At 49.0% G+C, this 16,045-nt stretch overlaps 1 protein-coding gene across 3 annotated transcripts in view; it reads left to right on the forward strand.

The window, feature by feature from the left end:
- Eipr1 (EARP complex and GARP complex interacting protein 1) overlaps nucleotides 1-16,045 on the forward strand; it is a 121,222-nt gene that overhangs the window by 66,155 nt on the left and 39,022 nt on the right. For 2 of the 3 annotated variants that reach the window (XM_006989789.3, XM_076558663.1), the window contains exon 4: nucleotides 12,567-12,723. The exons of the other annotated variant lie outside the window; for it this stretch is intronic. In XM_006989789.3, coding sequence (XP_006989851.1) covers nucleotides 12,567-12,723 — 157 coding nt within the window. The remainder of the gene's footprint in view (nucleotides 1-12,566; nucleotides 12,724-16,045) is intronic. 3 annotated transcript variants of the gene reach the window in all.

Here is a 16,045-nt window from a genome sequence, read left to right on the forward strand (position 1 = left end):
AGAAGGGCAGAGAACCTGGGTCCAGGATAGCCCAGAGCTTGTCCGCAGTGACTGGGTGTAGCGGTAACGCCCGCATTACCGATACCCGTTCACCATGTCAGAGCGAAGGGCTTCGGATTAAAAATAGAGACAAGAGACAGCGAGTCATTCGCCAGGACTGAATGCTGAATGCCATTTATTGAAAGAGGGAAGAAACCTTAAATACAGGCTTACAACACAAATGGAGGATCCCCGGAGGGCAGAAGTTCGAGGACAGAAGTTCGCTACCAATGGTCTACATTCCAGACCCAATGTTCTACATTCTTGCATCTAAGTTGTTTACACCAAATACAGGATGCATCTAAGTTATTTACACCAAATACAGGATGTAGGAACAAAGAACCTCCGGTAAGCTCTCCGGTGATCCTTAGGTGAGAAGGAGACCGGCAGGGAATCTGAATAGGGAGGACATCTGGTCAAGGTCAGCAAGCAAGGCGGCAGCCACTCACAGTCGGGGGCCAGGGCCCATGGCTCCCACAACTGGGCAGGCAGTGACCACTTTCCTAAGTCCATGGGGTACAGAGGGATTGGGAGCCCCTGACAACCTCCAGAGGGAATGGGAACTCTGGCACAGGCACAAGGCCTTCTAGAGCTGGTGTGGGCAAGAAGCTGTCCATACAGTCTCTGTAGAGAAGCTTGGGGGATGACTGAGGGTACAGAGAGGCCCACATTATAAAAGCCTTTCTCTCTGCAGTCTCCCCACAAGTGTCTCTGTAGACGTGCTTAAAGGATGCTGCCGTTTGCACAGAGCAGAGGGTGAGGTTAGTACCTGAAGCTGGAAGCTGGTAATAGGATGTGGGTACAGCAGCTGGAAAGGACCAAAGAGGCATTACTTGAGGCTCAGAAGGCCACATGGTCCCACATTCTTCCTCTTGTCCTTTTATGCCAATCTTGCCTCATGGATCACACAACAGGCAGCAGGGCAGTCTTGGCCAGCACCCACCCCTTTAGTCCCTGGCCAGATTCTGTGGAGAACTCAAGGATTGATATAGGCCTGTATGTAGCAGGACAGTGAGTGTGTACCTGGCCCTGCTAGGTAATAACAGGTGGCTCTGAGGACCCTTTCAAACTAGTCTGGTGAAAACTAAGTGTTACATCAATCTCAATAATAGATCTTGGCTATGCTGTTTTGATATAGCAGTGGCACACTGGACAGCCGCCCCCCCCCCCTGCCCCCCGCTGGAGAGTCTGGCCATGTGCAGCTTTCTCCACTAACTTTATGCTTAGGTCAACAGTTCTGCCAGGTGGCTCGGAAAAAGGCAGCAGCAGCCAGGGTCAGAACTCATGGAGACCTTGCTCTGTGTCATCCATGATGTAATATTGCCGTTGTCTTCCCCGCTAGCATGACTGGCTCTTCTGCACACCTCGGGTGGGATGTTGCTAGGGAGAGAGGATTAGCCCTGCCATTGTCAAGGCCATCTTTTCTGATGCACAGTCAGGAATTAGGGAAGTAGTGCAGGTTGGACAGATAGCCCCCAAGCCTTCTGTGAGCTGAATTTAAGATACAGCCCCATAGGAGCACGGACTTGTGTGTGAGTCTGTAGGAATTGGCCACATTCATGACCTGTCTTTGAGAGGACCAGGGCCCTCCTGAGACTGAGGTCTTGATCTGTGACCTGGCTCAGGTGAAGAACGGAGCAAAAGGCCATGGCTGTTCCCTGGTCACTCAGTTCAGTGCTCTCCTGGGACCTGCAGTGGTATCGAGGTGCTCAAGTACCCCAGAGCTGCTGACAACACCCCTTGTATCTCCACCACCCCCTTCTCAGCCGACCTTTCCACTGGGAGCAGGAACCTATGCACTTGCCACTTGCACAGAAACTTAAGAGTTGCCTGTGCCCCGTTCTATCTGCCTGGAGAGGGACAAAAGCCAAGCAAAGGGATGGACCCGATGCCATGCTGGGATGCCTACAACCCTGACCCCTCACCACAGTCAGTCCATGTGTCCCGCATACTCACTGTGCCTTCTGCACGTGACCACCTCTCTGAAGCACTGTGGAGGCCACTGGAGAAGGTATTTTTAGTCTCAGGTGCCAAGGCACTCATTGTACACCCGGAGCTGTGCCTGTGTCAGGTGATTGCCTCGGCTGGATTCCGTCTCACTCACCTGCCTGGCCTGCACCAGATGCTGAGATGGCTGTAGTCTCTAAAAATAGCCCTTAGACTCTGAGTATGCTCATTATGCAGCAGCCCACGGAAGCATCCTCCTCCTCCAGCTGGGGATCACACCACGTCCCCCAGCCAGGGCATTGTTAGCCCTTTAGCAAGCTGGCTGCAGCTGCTATTCAGCCCACAAAGGCTCTAATCCCCTTTGAATTCCTCTAAGCCTTTTGACTCTAATCCTTACAGCAAGCAGCACACTCCACGGGTACAGTTGGCGCCTCAAGTATGCCTCTTCCATTCATTTTGCCCTGATTATCTTTTTATCTCATTAAGTGCTTTTAGCTCTTGTGTTTCATACAAAAAAATAGTTAGAAGCATCCAATTGGCCTTGAAGACATAACTGAGTATTTTCTCTTTCAAAGCAGTGATTCTTTTGAGGCAAGAGGCTCTGTTTTATTCCTGATGCTGGTACTGTCATGAGCCCCATGGACCTGGGAGAGTCATTTACCTTCATCCAGCCTCAGTTTCCTCATTGCTAAAATGGAGAGGCCAGGTTATTGAGTGACAGTTCAGTTCCTTTCTAGCTTAGCTGTCTTGTGGTTCTCTGACTCTGTGTCAGCATGAACAGGGGTGGTGTGTGAAGCGGTGCCATGATTTGCTTGTATGCAGAGGCTGTGCCTGGAGCCCTGGCTTAGCCATGTACAGAGGCTGTGCCTGGAGCCCTGGCTTAGCTGTATACAGAGGCTGTGCCTGGAGCCCTGGCTTAGCTGTATACAGAGGCTGTGCCTGGAGCCCTGGCTTAGCTGTATACAGAGGCTGTGCCTGGAGCCCTGGCTTAGCTGTATACAGAGGCTGTGCCTGGAGCCCTGGCTTAGCCATGTACAGAGGCTGTGCCTGGAGCCCTGGCTTAGCTGTATGCAGGTCCTGTTTCTTGTGCTGTGGCCTGCTTCTGTACAGAGTCTGTGCCTGGTGTGCTGTCTTGGTTGCATACAGACCCTGTCTTGTGCCATGCCGCGGGCTTTGTTTTATGCAGGGTTTGTGCCTGGTGCCCTCTATAGGCTTCTAGTCATGGTAATATTAATCTTGCCCAGGTGGTTACATCATAGGAACTTATTTCAGGCAAGCGTTACAATAGAGATGAAAGCCGAATGCCTCCCTGGTTATTAGAGCTCGTTGCTTCTGAAGGTGGGCTTTCCTCCTTGAAAGTCCCTCTGCTTCTTTGATATCCACTGGATGTGCGCTGACTGCTCTGCTGAGATGATGCATGCAGCTATGGAAATCCTCAGTTACAGAACCAATTTGTGTGTCTCCATGGCATACCTCCTGTGTTTCTTGCTTAGCTCTGTTTACCTTAAATTTCATCTGTTTCTGCAGAAGTAGAGTTTCTGGTAGTGCGTACCGTATTCCTTGGAATGACACCACAGTTCTTATTAAGCTGGTTTTATCTCTAGGGCCATGGTGCTGGCAGTCGCTGCCTGAGTGAGACACCTGCAGTGTCTGGTCTCCCTAGTGCATTCTTGTGTTAACATCTTTTTGTGGGTAATTTTAGACATTCTTGAACCCATTAAAATTTCAGTGTAAGTTTTGGAACAGAAATTATAATCTTTCAGAAATCAAAATAAATTTACATATACTTGACAATCCTTTTTGCTTTTTACTTACCAATTTTTAGAATAATGTATTGATTTGTAACATTGTTTCCTTTCATTTTTGTGATTATAATTACATCATTTCTCCCTTCAAACCCTCCCATACACCCCCTCATTGCTCTTTCAAATTTATGTCTCTTTTTTTAATTGTTGTTATATGAATATATGTGTATACATATATCCTAAATACTCCCTGCTCAGTCTGTACAGCATTATTCCTGTGGGTGTTTTCAGGGCTGACATTTTGGTACTGGAACTGATACATGTGCTGATTTGCTGCATTTTACAAAGTATCTGGTAAGGTTTGCTTGTGTCCACTGTACAAGCAAATTGGTCAGTCCTGGGATGGGCACTTGTGTTGCCCTCCACCCCAGGCATCTCCCAGCAGTCTCAGCTAACTGTTTTGCTGTTTGTGTTCATCTGGAGCAGGGTTGCTGAACCTTTCTTACTCACCCCTCCCCCTTTCTCCCCTTCTTTGAGACAGGGTTTCTCTGTGTAACAGCCCTAGCTGTTCTGGAACTCACTCTATAGCCCAGGCTGGCCTTGAACTCGCAGAGATCTGCCTGCCTCTGCCTCCCAAGTGCTGGGATTAAAGTGTGCATCACTATGCCTGGTGACACCCCTTTTTTTGCCTAAGAAATATTTGTGTAACCCTACATATATGGAATAGTTATGCATATCAAACATTTCAGTTCATAAATCTATTTTAAAAACAACTCTTTAGTTACATATATCTTAGTATTTACTGCAGATGAAAGGAAGTTCATGCACAAGATGGATGTGCATATGCTCACACAGGGAATTGGCTCTCAGCCAACACTGCAGGACGTGGGGCATCTTCAGCCTTCTTCAGAGTTGGCCAGTAATTTGGTTCCATGATTATCATGACCAGTGCTGAGATAACAGCTTTGAAAAAGTACACAACATAAAACAGCAGCAGTGTGTTCCAGGTTTTAAAAACTGTTGAAAATCCTATCCTAACCCAAGACAACATTCATTGAGTGATTTTTCTCCTAAAAAAAAAAAAAAGCCCTCGATTTTGTGTGTGTGTGTGTGTGTGTGTCTGTGTGTCTGTGTCTGTCTGTCTGTCTGTCTGTGTGTATGTATATGTATACTGTGTGTGTACCTTTGGAGGCCAGAAGAGGGTGTCAGATCCCCTGGAGCTGGCGTGGTTGTGAGCTGACTGACGTGGGTGCTGGAAACCAAACCAGGTCCTCTGCAAGAGCAGCAAATGCTCTTGCCTGCTGAGCTGTCTGTCCAGACCCTGTGAGAAGGATTTTGGTTGAGGCTCAGCCACCAACTCAAGCAACAGTTTTCAAAGTCAAGCAGTGCAAGATACATGCTGAGGGATGACAGTAAAAAAATATTAAAGCCTTTGCTTTCCTATGAAAGTCTGGAGAAAATGGATGGGAATGGAAAATACAATCAGTGAGGTAACCTGGCTTAGAAAGGAAATATCACGTTATCTCTCATGCATATCCTAGGTTGTAATTTTTTAAAATCAAGTTTTATTTATTGTGATTGTGAAAGTGTGAGTGTGGGTGCATGTGCACTACAGTATGCCGGTGGAAGTCAGAAGGAACTTTCCCCAGAGTTTGTTTTGTCCTTTCACTGTGGGTTTTGGGGGTCAAACTTGAAACTGTGGGCTTATAAGCAAATGCATTTCCAGCTGAGACATCTCGCTGACCCTTTCTTTGATTTCTTTGCATCTCCCCTGCTGTCTTGGAGCTAGCTCTGTAGACCAGGCTGGTCTCGAACTCAGAGATCAGTCTGCTTCTGCTTCCTGAGTGTTGAGATTAAAGGCGTGGGCTTCCACACTCAGTTCCCTTAATTGTCATCTATCTGTGTTTCTGTGAGAGTGTGCAGAGAGGCCAGGGCAGGCGGTAGGACTTGTGCTGTGGAAGTGAGTTGGGAGTGGCGGTGGGGTGGGTGGCTGCCAGGGTAGGTACATACAGTGGACTGCCACTCAGCCTGGGAAAGAGGAGACCCTGACTACTGAGACCTTGGGTGAGTGTGGCCAACACTGTACCGGGTGTGCCGAGTCGAGCACAGAAGAGCAGTTCTGCATTCCCCCTTCATCAGCCGTAGAGGGATTGGTGGTGAGCCAGGGGCTGGGGGCCAGTGGGGAATGCTGGTCTAAAGACACACATTTCACAAGAGGGATAGGTTCATGGTTCCAGAAGTCTATTGTTTACCTGAAAATTGGTGAGGGAGTAGATTTCAGATGTGCTAAGGTAATGCTTGTATTAACTTAGTTCCATTTTGTCATCCCAGTGCTTCTACAATTCAGGATGTGATGTTGTCTGTCATAAATACACGTGGTTTCCGATAACTAAAAACTAAGTCCCTGCACTGCCATTGCCACTTGCTGGGGCACGGTGCTGTTTGGTGCTTACAGCTGAAGCCATGCTGGGTTTCCCTCTGCAGAGCCTGGCAGTCTTTGGAGAGGTGGTGTGAGGAGGATGTGGCTCCAGTGATTCTGGGTCAGTCTGCACACTCAGTAGTTCAGTGGCTTCCTGTGCAGATTCTGTATGTGTGGTGATACATCGATGCACTGACTGCCTCAGAGCTCAGGGGAAAAACTCACGCCTGGAGTAGGTGTCGGTTACAGCAAGAATGAACATTGCTCTTTGAGGGTTGATGGGGTCTGGAACGTCCGCCTGTCACCAGGTGGATGTCTAGTCCTTTTTTTGGTGTATCCTTTTCTTTTCAGTCCACTGACGATCCAGCCAGGCCACTGGCCATGCTCTTGCATGTGTGCCATCTCTGCTTCCATGGTTGAGGACAGAACGGTATTTAAAGTCCTGTCGGGAGTGCCAGGCTCTGACTCTGAATGGCTGCATCTCCTGTCCCTGGCTGAGGCCTTCAGCACTCTCCTCCTGCCTGGTCAGCATGATGTCACCAACCACTGTCAGTGTGATGTCCTGTGGGGGTTGTCCACCAGCCTCGGACTATATCCTAATGGGCCTGGGGAAGCAGACACAGTCCTATGGAAGACTGTGCTCTGCTTTCCACTGTTGGTGTGTGCATCCAGTTTTTAGCCTTCCTTTTGTTTTTCTGGGAGGGAGTAGGCTAATATCTCTACCACCCTCTGGCAATATGGTGGAGGGGGCAGTTTCAGAAGCTTCTGTGAGTGCACAGGCCACAGTTGGAACATGGACATCCCCTAAACTACCTGTCCTGCCAGTCTCATTGTATATGTATAGACCGTGGAGATGACACAGAGTGGCACACACCGGAAGGACCCTCTGTAAGTAAAGTCCAGGGCTTTACTTGACATTTGGTCCCCAAATGTCTCCATGAAGACATGATGCCTTGGATCTCCAGGTGGTAGTATGAGCATACGCCTGGCTAGGTAGGCCTTGCCATATCTAGGTGTTTGTTTCTCTTTGCCCAGTGATCACCCACTTGAGCAAATGGCAGCAGGTGTTTCTTGGTGCGGACTGGAGTGACTGTTAGAGTGTGTACTCGTCCTAGGGCGGCAGGCCCCTCACCCCTGGGCTGCTGTCTCTACAGTCAGTGGGGTCCAGGTTTGAAACAGGCTCAGCTGGGCCTGGGTAAAGACTGCCTTCTACCAGCTTCCTGTGTATATCTGCACACACACATACGTGCATTCCTATTAGGCAGCTGGATGCATGTCTGTGCCCCTGGGTATGCCACCGTATTTCCGTCCCTCGGCTCCCTTCCAGTCCAGCACTGTGCTCACGCCTTCCCTGACTTCAGCTGCAGCAGTCCACACATGGTCTCTAGTGGGGGCCAGACTTAATTGCCCGAGTTGGAAGCTGCCGCAGAGCTTGAGCAGGCTCTTTAAGATGGGGACTGTTGGGTCATCTGGTGTTCCTGGAAGTGTGTGTACTGTTTTCATGCCCTTCAAGCCATGGGCGATCTGGTTCTTCGACTGTTCACACACTCAGAGTTGTCTTTTTTGGATTAGGCATTGGACACCCGGCCGAGTGTGGTGTGCCCCCTTCAGTTTTATTTTGCTTTTCTCTGATTACTGAAGGTGTTGAGCATCACTCCTGGAACACCCTGACTGTTTATACATTCCCATTGCTGCAGTGTCTCATTCAGTCTGCCACCCATTTTAAAAACCGTGCTATTTGTTTTGTTATCAAGTGGAAAGGCTCTTTATAACTTCTGGACACAGCCCTTACTTAGTGAGTTATATGTCTTATATTGTTTCCTCCTAGTTTTGCTTTAAAAAAAATTTTTTTTTTGTTTTTTTTTGAGACAGGGTTTCTCTGTGTCGTTTTGGTGTCTGTCCTGGATCTCATGCTGTAGCCCAGGCTGGCCTTGAACTCACAGAGATCCACTTACCTCTGCCTCCTGAGTGCTGGGATCAAAGGCGTGTGCCACCACCGCCCGGCTTGCTTCGTTTTTTAATAGAGCTGTGTTTTATTTTGGTGAAGCCCAGACAATAGTGTGTTCCAGTGAGCAGATGTTAATTTTAACGTTGCTTGTTGTCCGTCTTTCCCTAGTGACTGGTTTGCCTCTGCTGCTGAAGAACTCTGCTGGCTTCAGGTTGTGAGGGGTCAGTGTGCACCTGGAAGGACTCTGGGTCCCGGCTCCTCTTATGGTCATTTGCACTTGACGTTTGAGAGTGCTGTGGGTAGGGTGAAAGTTGGCTTTTTCAGATGGATACAAAACTGACCCAGCATAATTTGTTGAAAGGCATTTGTCCATTCTCATGCAGTGGAATTTTTGTTGAACATCAGGTGACTATCTTGGCAAGGGCCCCTTTGTGGACCCTTCTCCTCTAGACCACTTGCCTGTCTGTACTCATAGAAAACTGACATCTGGCTTGTACATCACCTCATTTTGTTTTCCTTTCTCAGGACTGCTGGGTATCTGAGGTGTGCACATTCTCACGCCGGCTTCTGATTCCACCTGAGAGCTCCTCCCACCCACGAACATGGCGTGTCCCACCATTGTTTACTTCCCTGAGTTTTTTTCTTGCAGGTGTTAATTTGTTTAAATACACGTGCGCACTCACACTTGCATATTTTTAGTTAAAAATTATTAGGTATTAAACTTTTTAATGCCTTTAAAAAGGTTTTTTATTGTTTTTAATTGTGTGTGTGTGTGTGTGTGTGTGTGTGTGTGTGTGTGTGACTGTGTGTGGATATGTGCATGTGACTGCAGGCTAGAGGTACATGTGGTTGTACCTGCCTGACGTGGGTTCTGGGATCTGAACTCGGGTTCTCTGGAAGAGCGCCCTGCTGCTCTTAACCACTGAGCCATCTCTCCAGCCCACTGTGCTGTCTTTGATCTTGTCTGATGATAAATAGATAGCCAGCCGGGTTTCATATCGCTGTTCAGCTGCTTTGCTCCCGATAGCGTGATGCAGATTCATGTACGTTTTCCAGCTAGCAACGGCAGTGTGAGTTCTTCTTTTCCTGTTCTTCACTTTTATTTTTTCTTGCCACGCAGATGAAGTGGCTCTCCTTTTAGCACAATGTTAAGTGGCCTTGGCAGTGCGAAGCTGCGTCTCCTCCCTCAGAGGCTGCTTCACACTTCATCCACAACGCTCACATTTGCTGTGGGACTTTTGCTTCTAACTCTCTCCCCTCCTCTCCCTTCCCTCCCCTCAAAGTAAATTTTCTTCTCTTTCTAGTCTTCAGAGTGTTACCCAAGCCCAGATTTAACTGTATTGGGTGTTTCTGTAGTTTTGGTGGTCATACTTTCCCCCTTTGGCTTGGTAATGTGATGAATTAGGTTGCTTAATTTGGAACCAACCTCATTTCCTTGTTTCATTATTTCATTCATCCACCGATTTATGTGTGTTGGTGACACACTTATGCAACCGAGTGCATCTGGAGGTCAGAGGCCAGCTTTCAGGAGCTGATTCTTTCCTTCCACTCCGTGGGTTCTGAGGACTGAACTCGGGTCCTCAGACTTGGAGGCAGCGCCTTCCCCATTAAACTGTCTCACTGGCCCAACCTCATTTCCTTGCAACACATTATCATTTTTGCATCTGTATTACCGAGAACGATGCCACATGGTGTCTTGCAATTTCTTCTAGATTCTTGTTATCAAGCAGACAGCTCTCCTCCCTCCCTCCTTCCTTCCCTCCTCTGTCCTTCCTCCCTCTCTTCCTTCTCCCCATTTTGAGACAGGATCTCACGATGTAGCACAGCACATTTTGAGCCTTTCAGTCTTCCTCCTCCTGCTTTGTAAGTGCTAGGGTTACAAGCAGGAACTACGACACCTGCTATCTTGCCCTTTGTTTAGAAGCTTAGAAAGATTTGTGATGTAATCAGCTGAGCTTAGTGGGTTTTGTGTAAGAATTAATTTTCCATTCACTCCTTTACTTATTTATTGTGTGTGTACGTGTGTGTGTGCGCGTGCGCGTGCGCGTGTGCGTGTGTGTGTGTGTGTGTGTGTGTGTGTGTGTGTGTATGTGTATGTACGTGTGGAGGTGAGAGGACAACAGGCAGGAACCGAGTCTCCTCTTCTGCTCTGGGAGTCCCAGGGACTGAATTCAGGCCTCAGTCTTGATTTCCAGTGTCTTTACCCACTGAGCCTTCTCCCCAGGCCTTAAGTAGATCCTTGTCTAGTCAGAAAGTTTTTCTTTTGTCAGTTCTGTTAAGTGTTGGTTTTTCTACAAATTTACGATCTCGTCTGAATTCTGAGCATCTTTAATACGAATCCGTAACATCTCCATGTGACGCTTCATTGTGTTTTTATCTGTTGTGATACCACCTTTCCCTGCAGATGCTGACAGCCTGTACCGCCCTTTGTTGCTGCTCTAGGTACAAATAGCTGGCCTTGCTCTTCTCCTTTGAGTTTTGCGTGTGTTTGCTTGTTTGTGCCAAGACAGACCTTTCTGTATAGCCCAAACTGATCTTGAGATGGAGGTGTTTCTGCCTCAGCCTCCCCAGTGCTGGGGTTTCGGGCTGGGCCACTGTACCTGACCTGTTCTCCTGTTTGCCTAGCTTCTGTAGGCAGCCAGGTGCTGCCAGCCCCAAGATCTGCGAGTGATGTAAACAGCCTTGCTCTAAGCTTCCCCTCTGCTGCCTCCAGTCAGTTCCCTTGTCTGCTAAGTCATTTGGCATTGAGCCATTTGCTTTCCATCTTCTATATGTCTGTCCTCGTGGGCTTATGTCTTTAAAGCCAGATAGGAGAAAACACAGAAAAAAGAGTAAGAGTAAATAAAAGAGAAGAAAATAGAGACAAAGGATCCTTTTTGTTGTATTCCGAGTGGTATGGCCATTGAAGCAAGGGTGTGCTCTCTAACAGTTTGCTCTCGAATGCTCTTCAGTTGCTTTCTGTTGTGGGTTGGCTTATAATGCAGGGTGAACAGAGAGGAAGGTCACCCAGTAAGCAGTGTTCTGGACAGCTGGTATGAGCTTGGAAGGGAGAGAGCTTATTGGAAAGTGGAAACTGCTACACCATAAGCACCTTTTCAGTACTTACTCAGAGTTATATGACGTGACCAAGGATTCTGGTGAGCAGCCAGGGTGGGACAGATGATCACTCCACAGAACATCTGCTTTCACACCAGGGACCTGACCTTGGTGATCTCACGTAGCAGCTGCTTGGACATCTCAGGGCCCTATCCCCATCACTCCAGAGTGGACCCTCTCACACTAGGGGTCTGTTCACCGAGGTAATCTCTAAGGCCAGGGGTGCTGTTTAGCATGTGTGCAATTTAAAACTTAACGGCAGCTGTGAGTGGTGCTACTGTGCCCAGTACCTGGGACGTGGGGCCTGGAAGATAAGGAGTTCAAAGCTATCCTTGGCTATATAGGAGTTCAAAGCCTACCTGAGCTACATGAGACTCGGAAACAGAAACAATGAAACCCAAACCAAACTAAAACTCAATGGAAAGCAAATTTTAAAAGTATAGCCAGAATCTAATGTAAAATCTTATTTTCAAACACTTTCCCTACTAAGATACTTTCTGGAGTGCCCGAGACCTGTGCTGGCACATGCCTGGAGAGCTGTGAATCCACTCTTTCTGTGTGAGTTTATTTTCTGTGCTCACACTTTTCAGAGTGCTCTAAGAACACCCAGATTCTGGAGTGTCTGTAGAATACCAGGTCCAGGCTCTGAGAACAGCACTAAGCCACCTGCAGTGGGAGCTGGGTGGATGGGCTGTGTGCACAGAGGGTGCTCTACAGGTGCCGTGGGTCCTGGCTGCTCCCCTCTCACACGCAAGCATTTCATGAGAGCACACGTGGATTTCATCTTGTAGCACTTCTAAGTGGCCCTGCACTCTGGACCCCGACACTGACCATTTTAGACAAACCGAGGTAGAGCATCTCAGTGTTTGACATCTATTTATGATCCATGAAGCTGTGACTAGAGACCCCAAGCATGGGCCTGGCAGTTACGGCAATGTCCCCATCTTGTTCCTTTTTTTTTTTTTTTTTTTTTTAAAGATTTATTTATTATGTGTACAGTATTCCTGCATGCCAGAAGAGGGTGCCAGATCTCATAGATGGTTGGGAGCCACCATGTGGTTGCTGGGTATTGAACTCAGGACCTCTGGAAGAACAGCCAGTGCTCTTAACTGCTGAGCCATCTCTCCAGCCCTTGTTCCTTTCTTAAAAAGCACTGTCAAAGAGCAGGGTGGAACTGAATTCGAGGAGGCTAAATTCTCTAAAGCCCGATGATAAGTCAGGGGTCGTGGGCTCCTTGTTGCTGATGCAGGCTGTGCCTTGCTCTGCTGCCTGCACGTTAGTATTTCAGGGAGCAGCGTGCCCTGCTTGTAGGCTTGTGTAAGTGTTGAGTGTATATGGGGCTGAGCTCTGCTGACATTTTCCTTTTGCTTAGCTTCAGACAGTCGAGTCCAGGCGTGTGCAGCTGTATGGAGGATGCCCAAGGAATTAGAATCCGGGAGCCACGAGTCCCCTGACGACCCTGCAAGCACTGCACAGACCCTGGAGCTGCTCTGTCACCTTGACAACGGGGCCCACGGCAACGTGGCCTGGTAGGATGCTACATATTTCATACACAGAGAAGAAGCCTAGAGGCTGTCAGGTGCTGTGTGTGCACAGCTCCCTTCATCCAGTTTCCCCCTCTGCTCCCCACTCCCGATGCTCCTTCTCTTAGATGTTTGTCCTCGGCTGTCACTTTTGGTCCAGGTGTTTTCTAGGTCACCCGCAGTTACAGAACCTCTCCCCCAAGTGTGCTGAAGAGCACATGTCCCACCACTTCCCTCTTCCAAATCAGCATTGCCTGCAGTCACCTGACTGAATAATAGACTAGCCAGGCCCAGTGAAGCCCTCAAAACAATCACCCATCACTTCAGCTTGAGAGCACACAAGTTTCTCTTCCTGTGGACTCCTTAGGAAGAAAGGATATGCCTGGTGGTATCCCCCGGTACCCCCATGTCTCTGTCCTTTCCTTTGGTTTCCTGTCAGTCCTGTGGCATGTGCAGAGATGAAGAAATATGACTACCGTCTGTGGGGCTCCTGGGCAGTCCCTATTTTTGTGGTTAGAAGTTTGCTTTACCTACCCAGGGCCTCACACGGTGGCCAGTGGCTGATCTGGTAAAATTGGATACCATGGCTTCAGACTTCACTGCATGATGCTGTTATGGCTGTTCCCAGCAAGAACCGTTGCTTTACTTGATACTGTGCCCTTCAGTGTCAGTGCCCATGCCCATGTGTGCACGTGTGTGCATGTGCATGTCTGTAAGAAGACATGGACCCTATGCAGGCAGTCAGTTCATCTGATCGAATAAATTCAGCCCAGCAACATGTATTAACCAACTGTTGCACATACCCTGCCAAGCTCCAAGGATGATGGGTGAATGAATGTCAACAGACATGGCCTTAAGGAGTCATGGTCCCTAGGGGAAACCCAGATGGGTTGTTACATACCTGGGACCTGCCGTGAGTGTGTACTGTGCCCCATCAGGAAGCAGTGAGTCATGTTTGTTGAAGAACCAAAGAGGGACTCACCTGGAGGTAGCACTTGGCGCTGCTCACTTGGGACCAGTCTGTCACTGTCTTCCACAGGCAAGCTCTGTGGGGCTCTGCTGACTTCAGTGCTAGCCATAGGGAATTGGTTTCATGGCTTCTGTGTTTCTGCTTGGTCACTGGCCACTTGCTTGTCCAGAACAGCGCTAAGTGTGGGTGCCACCCCAGTCTCCCAGGCGACGGGAAACCAGAGTCGTTAAGCTGCAGGAGTGACACGTCTGCTGTCACTCCACTGCCTGCATAGAGTCTTGCGGAGTTCATGTCACACAGTGACGGTGTTCCCTGACTGAACAGGCCTTGGTGTATGGCTGTGGGTGCCATGGGTATGCACATTTCCAGAGGCACAAGAGCAATGGAGGGCGGCCCAAGGATCCCATGGCAGGTGAACTGTACTTAGAGAGGGCTGGTCCTATCCAGAAAGTCCAACTAGCCTGGGAATGAGGGGCCTGAAGGTCGCTTCTTGACTTCCAGCTTGCAAGTACTCTTGTCACACCTGTGTGCACTGTAGGACACTGAGTCAGAGTGCCTGCTCAGTTGCTCTCTGCCCACGTACACTCTACAAAGGCCGACCCAGTATGTGTGACAGTCCTCAGAGTCATCTGGAGTGCTCTTGATTCTGACCTTGCTGTATTGTTCAGAATATCTCAACTTATTTTTGGTTTCCCAATGCATTGTGGTACATTCTTTCTTCACATTTGCTTGTTTTAAGTGTATTACTTAAAATAACTACAGTTCCAATAGCTATTGTAGGAATGACCTGGGAGCTCTGTGCGCCCTTCCTTTGGGTTCCTATGTAACCGCATGATGGCAGAACACTAGTGACTCCTCTGTCCCTGGAGGTTCACAGTGAGCCTCTGCCTATGCATGGGAGTTCAGTTCCCAGTACCTCATCACTGGAAGCAGACTCTGTGATGGAAATGCCATCTGTGGTACTTACTTGAACAGTAATGACTTCACGGTAAGGCAGTGAGGGCTGACAAGTGTTCCTCAGCCCCACTTTGTCTGCACTGTTGGGACAGAGGGTCCACGCTTAGTGGAGTTGTCAGGTGACCAGTAACGGTTGCTAGTCACTTTCCGGCTCTGCCTCAGCTCCTCAGAGGTCCTGTGCTCCGCTCTCCCCATGACCTGGTGTTGTCACTTCTGTGCCCTCTTCTTCCCAGCAGTCAGTTCCAGCCGGCTGTCCCTGCCCTGCTCACGCTCATGCCCCCCTCACCCACTGTGCTTAGTCAGGGCGAGGCTGCATCTTCAGCACCACGGACAGCAGCGGGCTCAGAGGCTGGGAATGGATCACTGCCACAGCGAGATAGAGCCGCCTGTGTGTGAGACAGACCCCTATCAGTTTGTCAGGCCCTTTGTCCACCGAGCCCGTGAAAGGGTCTGCCAGTCCTGCAGCTGGGGGAGTGAAGCAGAGTGCAGAGGCCTGCTGACTCTGCTCTAAGAGAGGGCTGCTGGACTTGTGGCAGAAGCCTGTTTGCCTCCTAGCCACATGGACAGAAGCAGCTATCATCACTTGGGATCTGGCTGTTGTTTCAGGTGTTGGGAATGCTTAACCTCGTCAGAGTAGGCTTCCAGTGCGCTCTCATCCTCCCATGGAAGGCAGATACAACACGGTAGGCTTTGGGGGAGGCCCTGCTACCTTTCCTAGCATGTTTCTTGTCCCCACTCAGATTCTCAGGTGGCTTGCTGTCGCCCTGGAGGAGCAGTGGGCTTAGGCACAGCCCTGGCTCTGACTTCATGTCCAGAGCCAATAGCCTACCACATTCTCATTTTGCTCTTCTTTTCTCCCGTGGGCTGGGTGTTTGTGGGATGGTTGATACACTTTCTAGTGCTGTTAGTGAGATGCTGTGGACTCTCTCCAAGGACTCAGTGCCACAGGACTTTGCTATTAACCATCCAGCAGTGAATGCATGGAATGGACATACCATCTATTCTGGCTGAGGTGGCTGGACAAGGGACCTGCCAGAGAAATGGTCCCAGCGTGTCCTAGCACAGGATTGGAGGCCACCCAGTTGCATCCTTCTGTGGTAAGGCAAGTGAGCAGACAGGCAGCTTCAGAGTGGGTGTGGGCCCAACACCGGGGGTGTTTTGGCCAGATATTGCCAGTCTGCTATGACATTGTGACCATTTTTAGTGTGTCACACACTATGAAACAGTAGGTTGTGTGCAGCTGCATTCCTATAGCAGGAATCTGCATAGTAGAGTGAACAGACTCCTACCTTGTCACTGGTGTGGGACTGGAGGCCAGTGTCACATTCTGGAGTCCATTACACACTTTAAGAGTAGATGAGGACTATCTATTTATCTGTTATTTATAATTTTATGTGGTGA

This window comes from Peromyscus maniculatus, chromosome 22, assembly GCF_049852395.1.
Source record: "Peromyscus maniculatus bairdii isolate BWxNUB_F1_BW_parent chromosome 22, HU_Pman_BW_mat_3.1, whole genome shotgun sequence".
Lineage (NCBI taxonomy): Eukaryota > Metazoa > Chordata > Mammalia > Rodentia > Cricetidae > Peromyscus > Peromyscus maniculatus.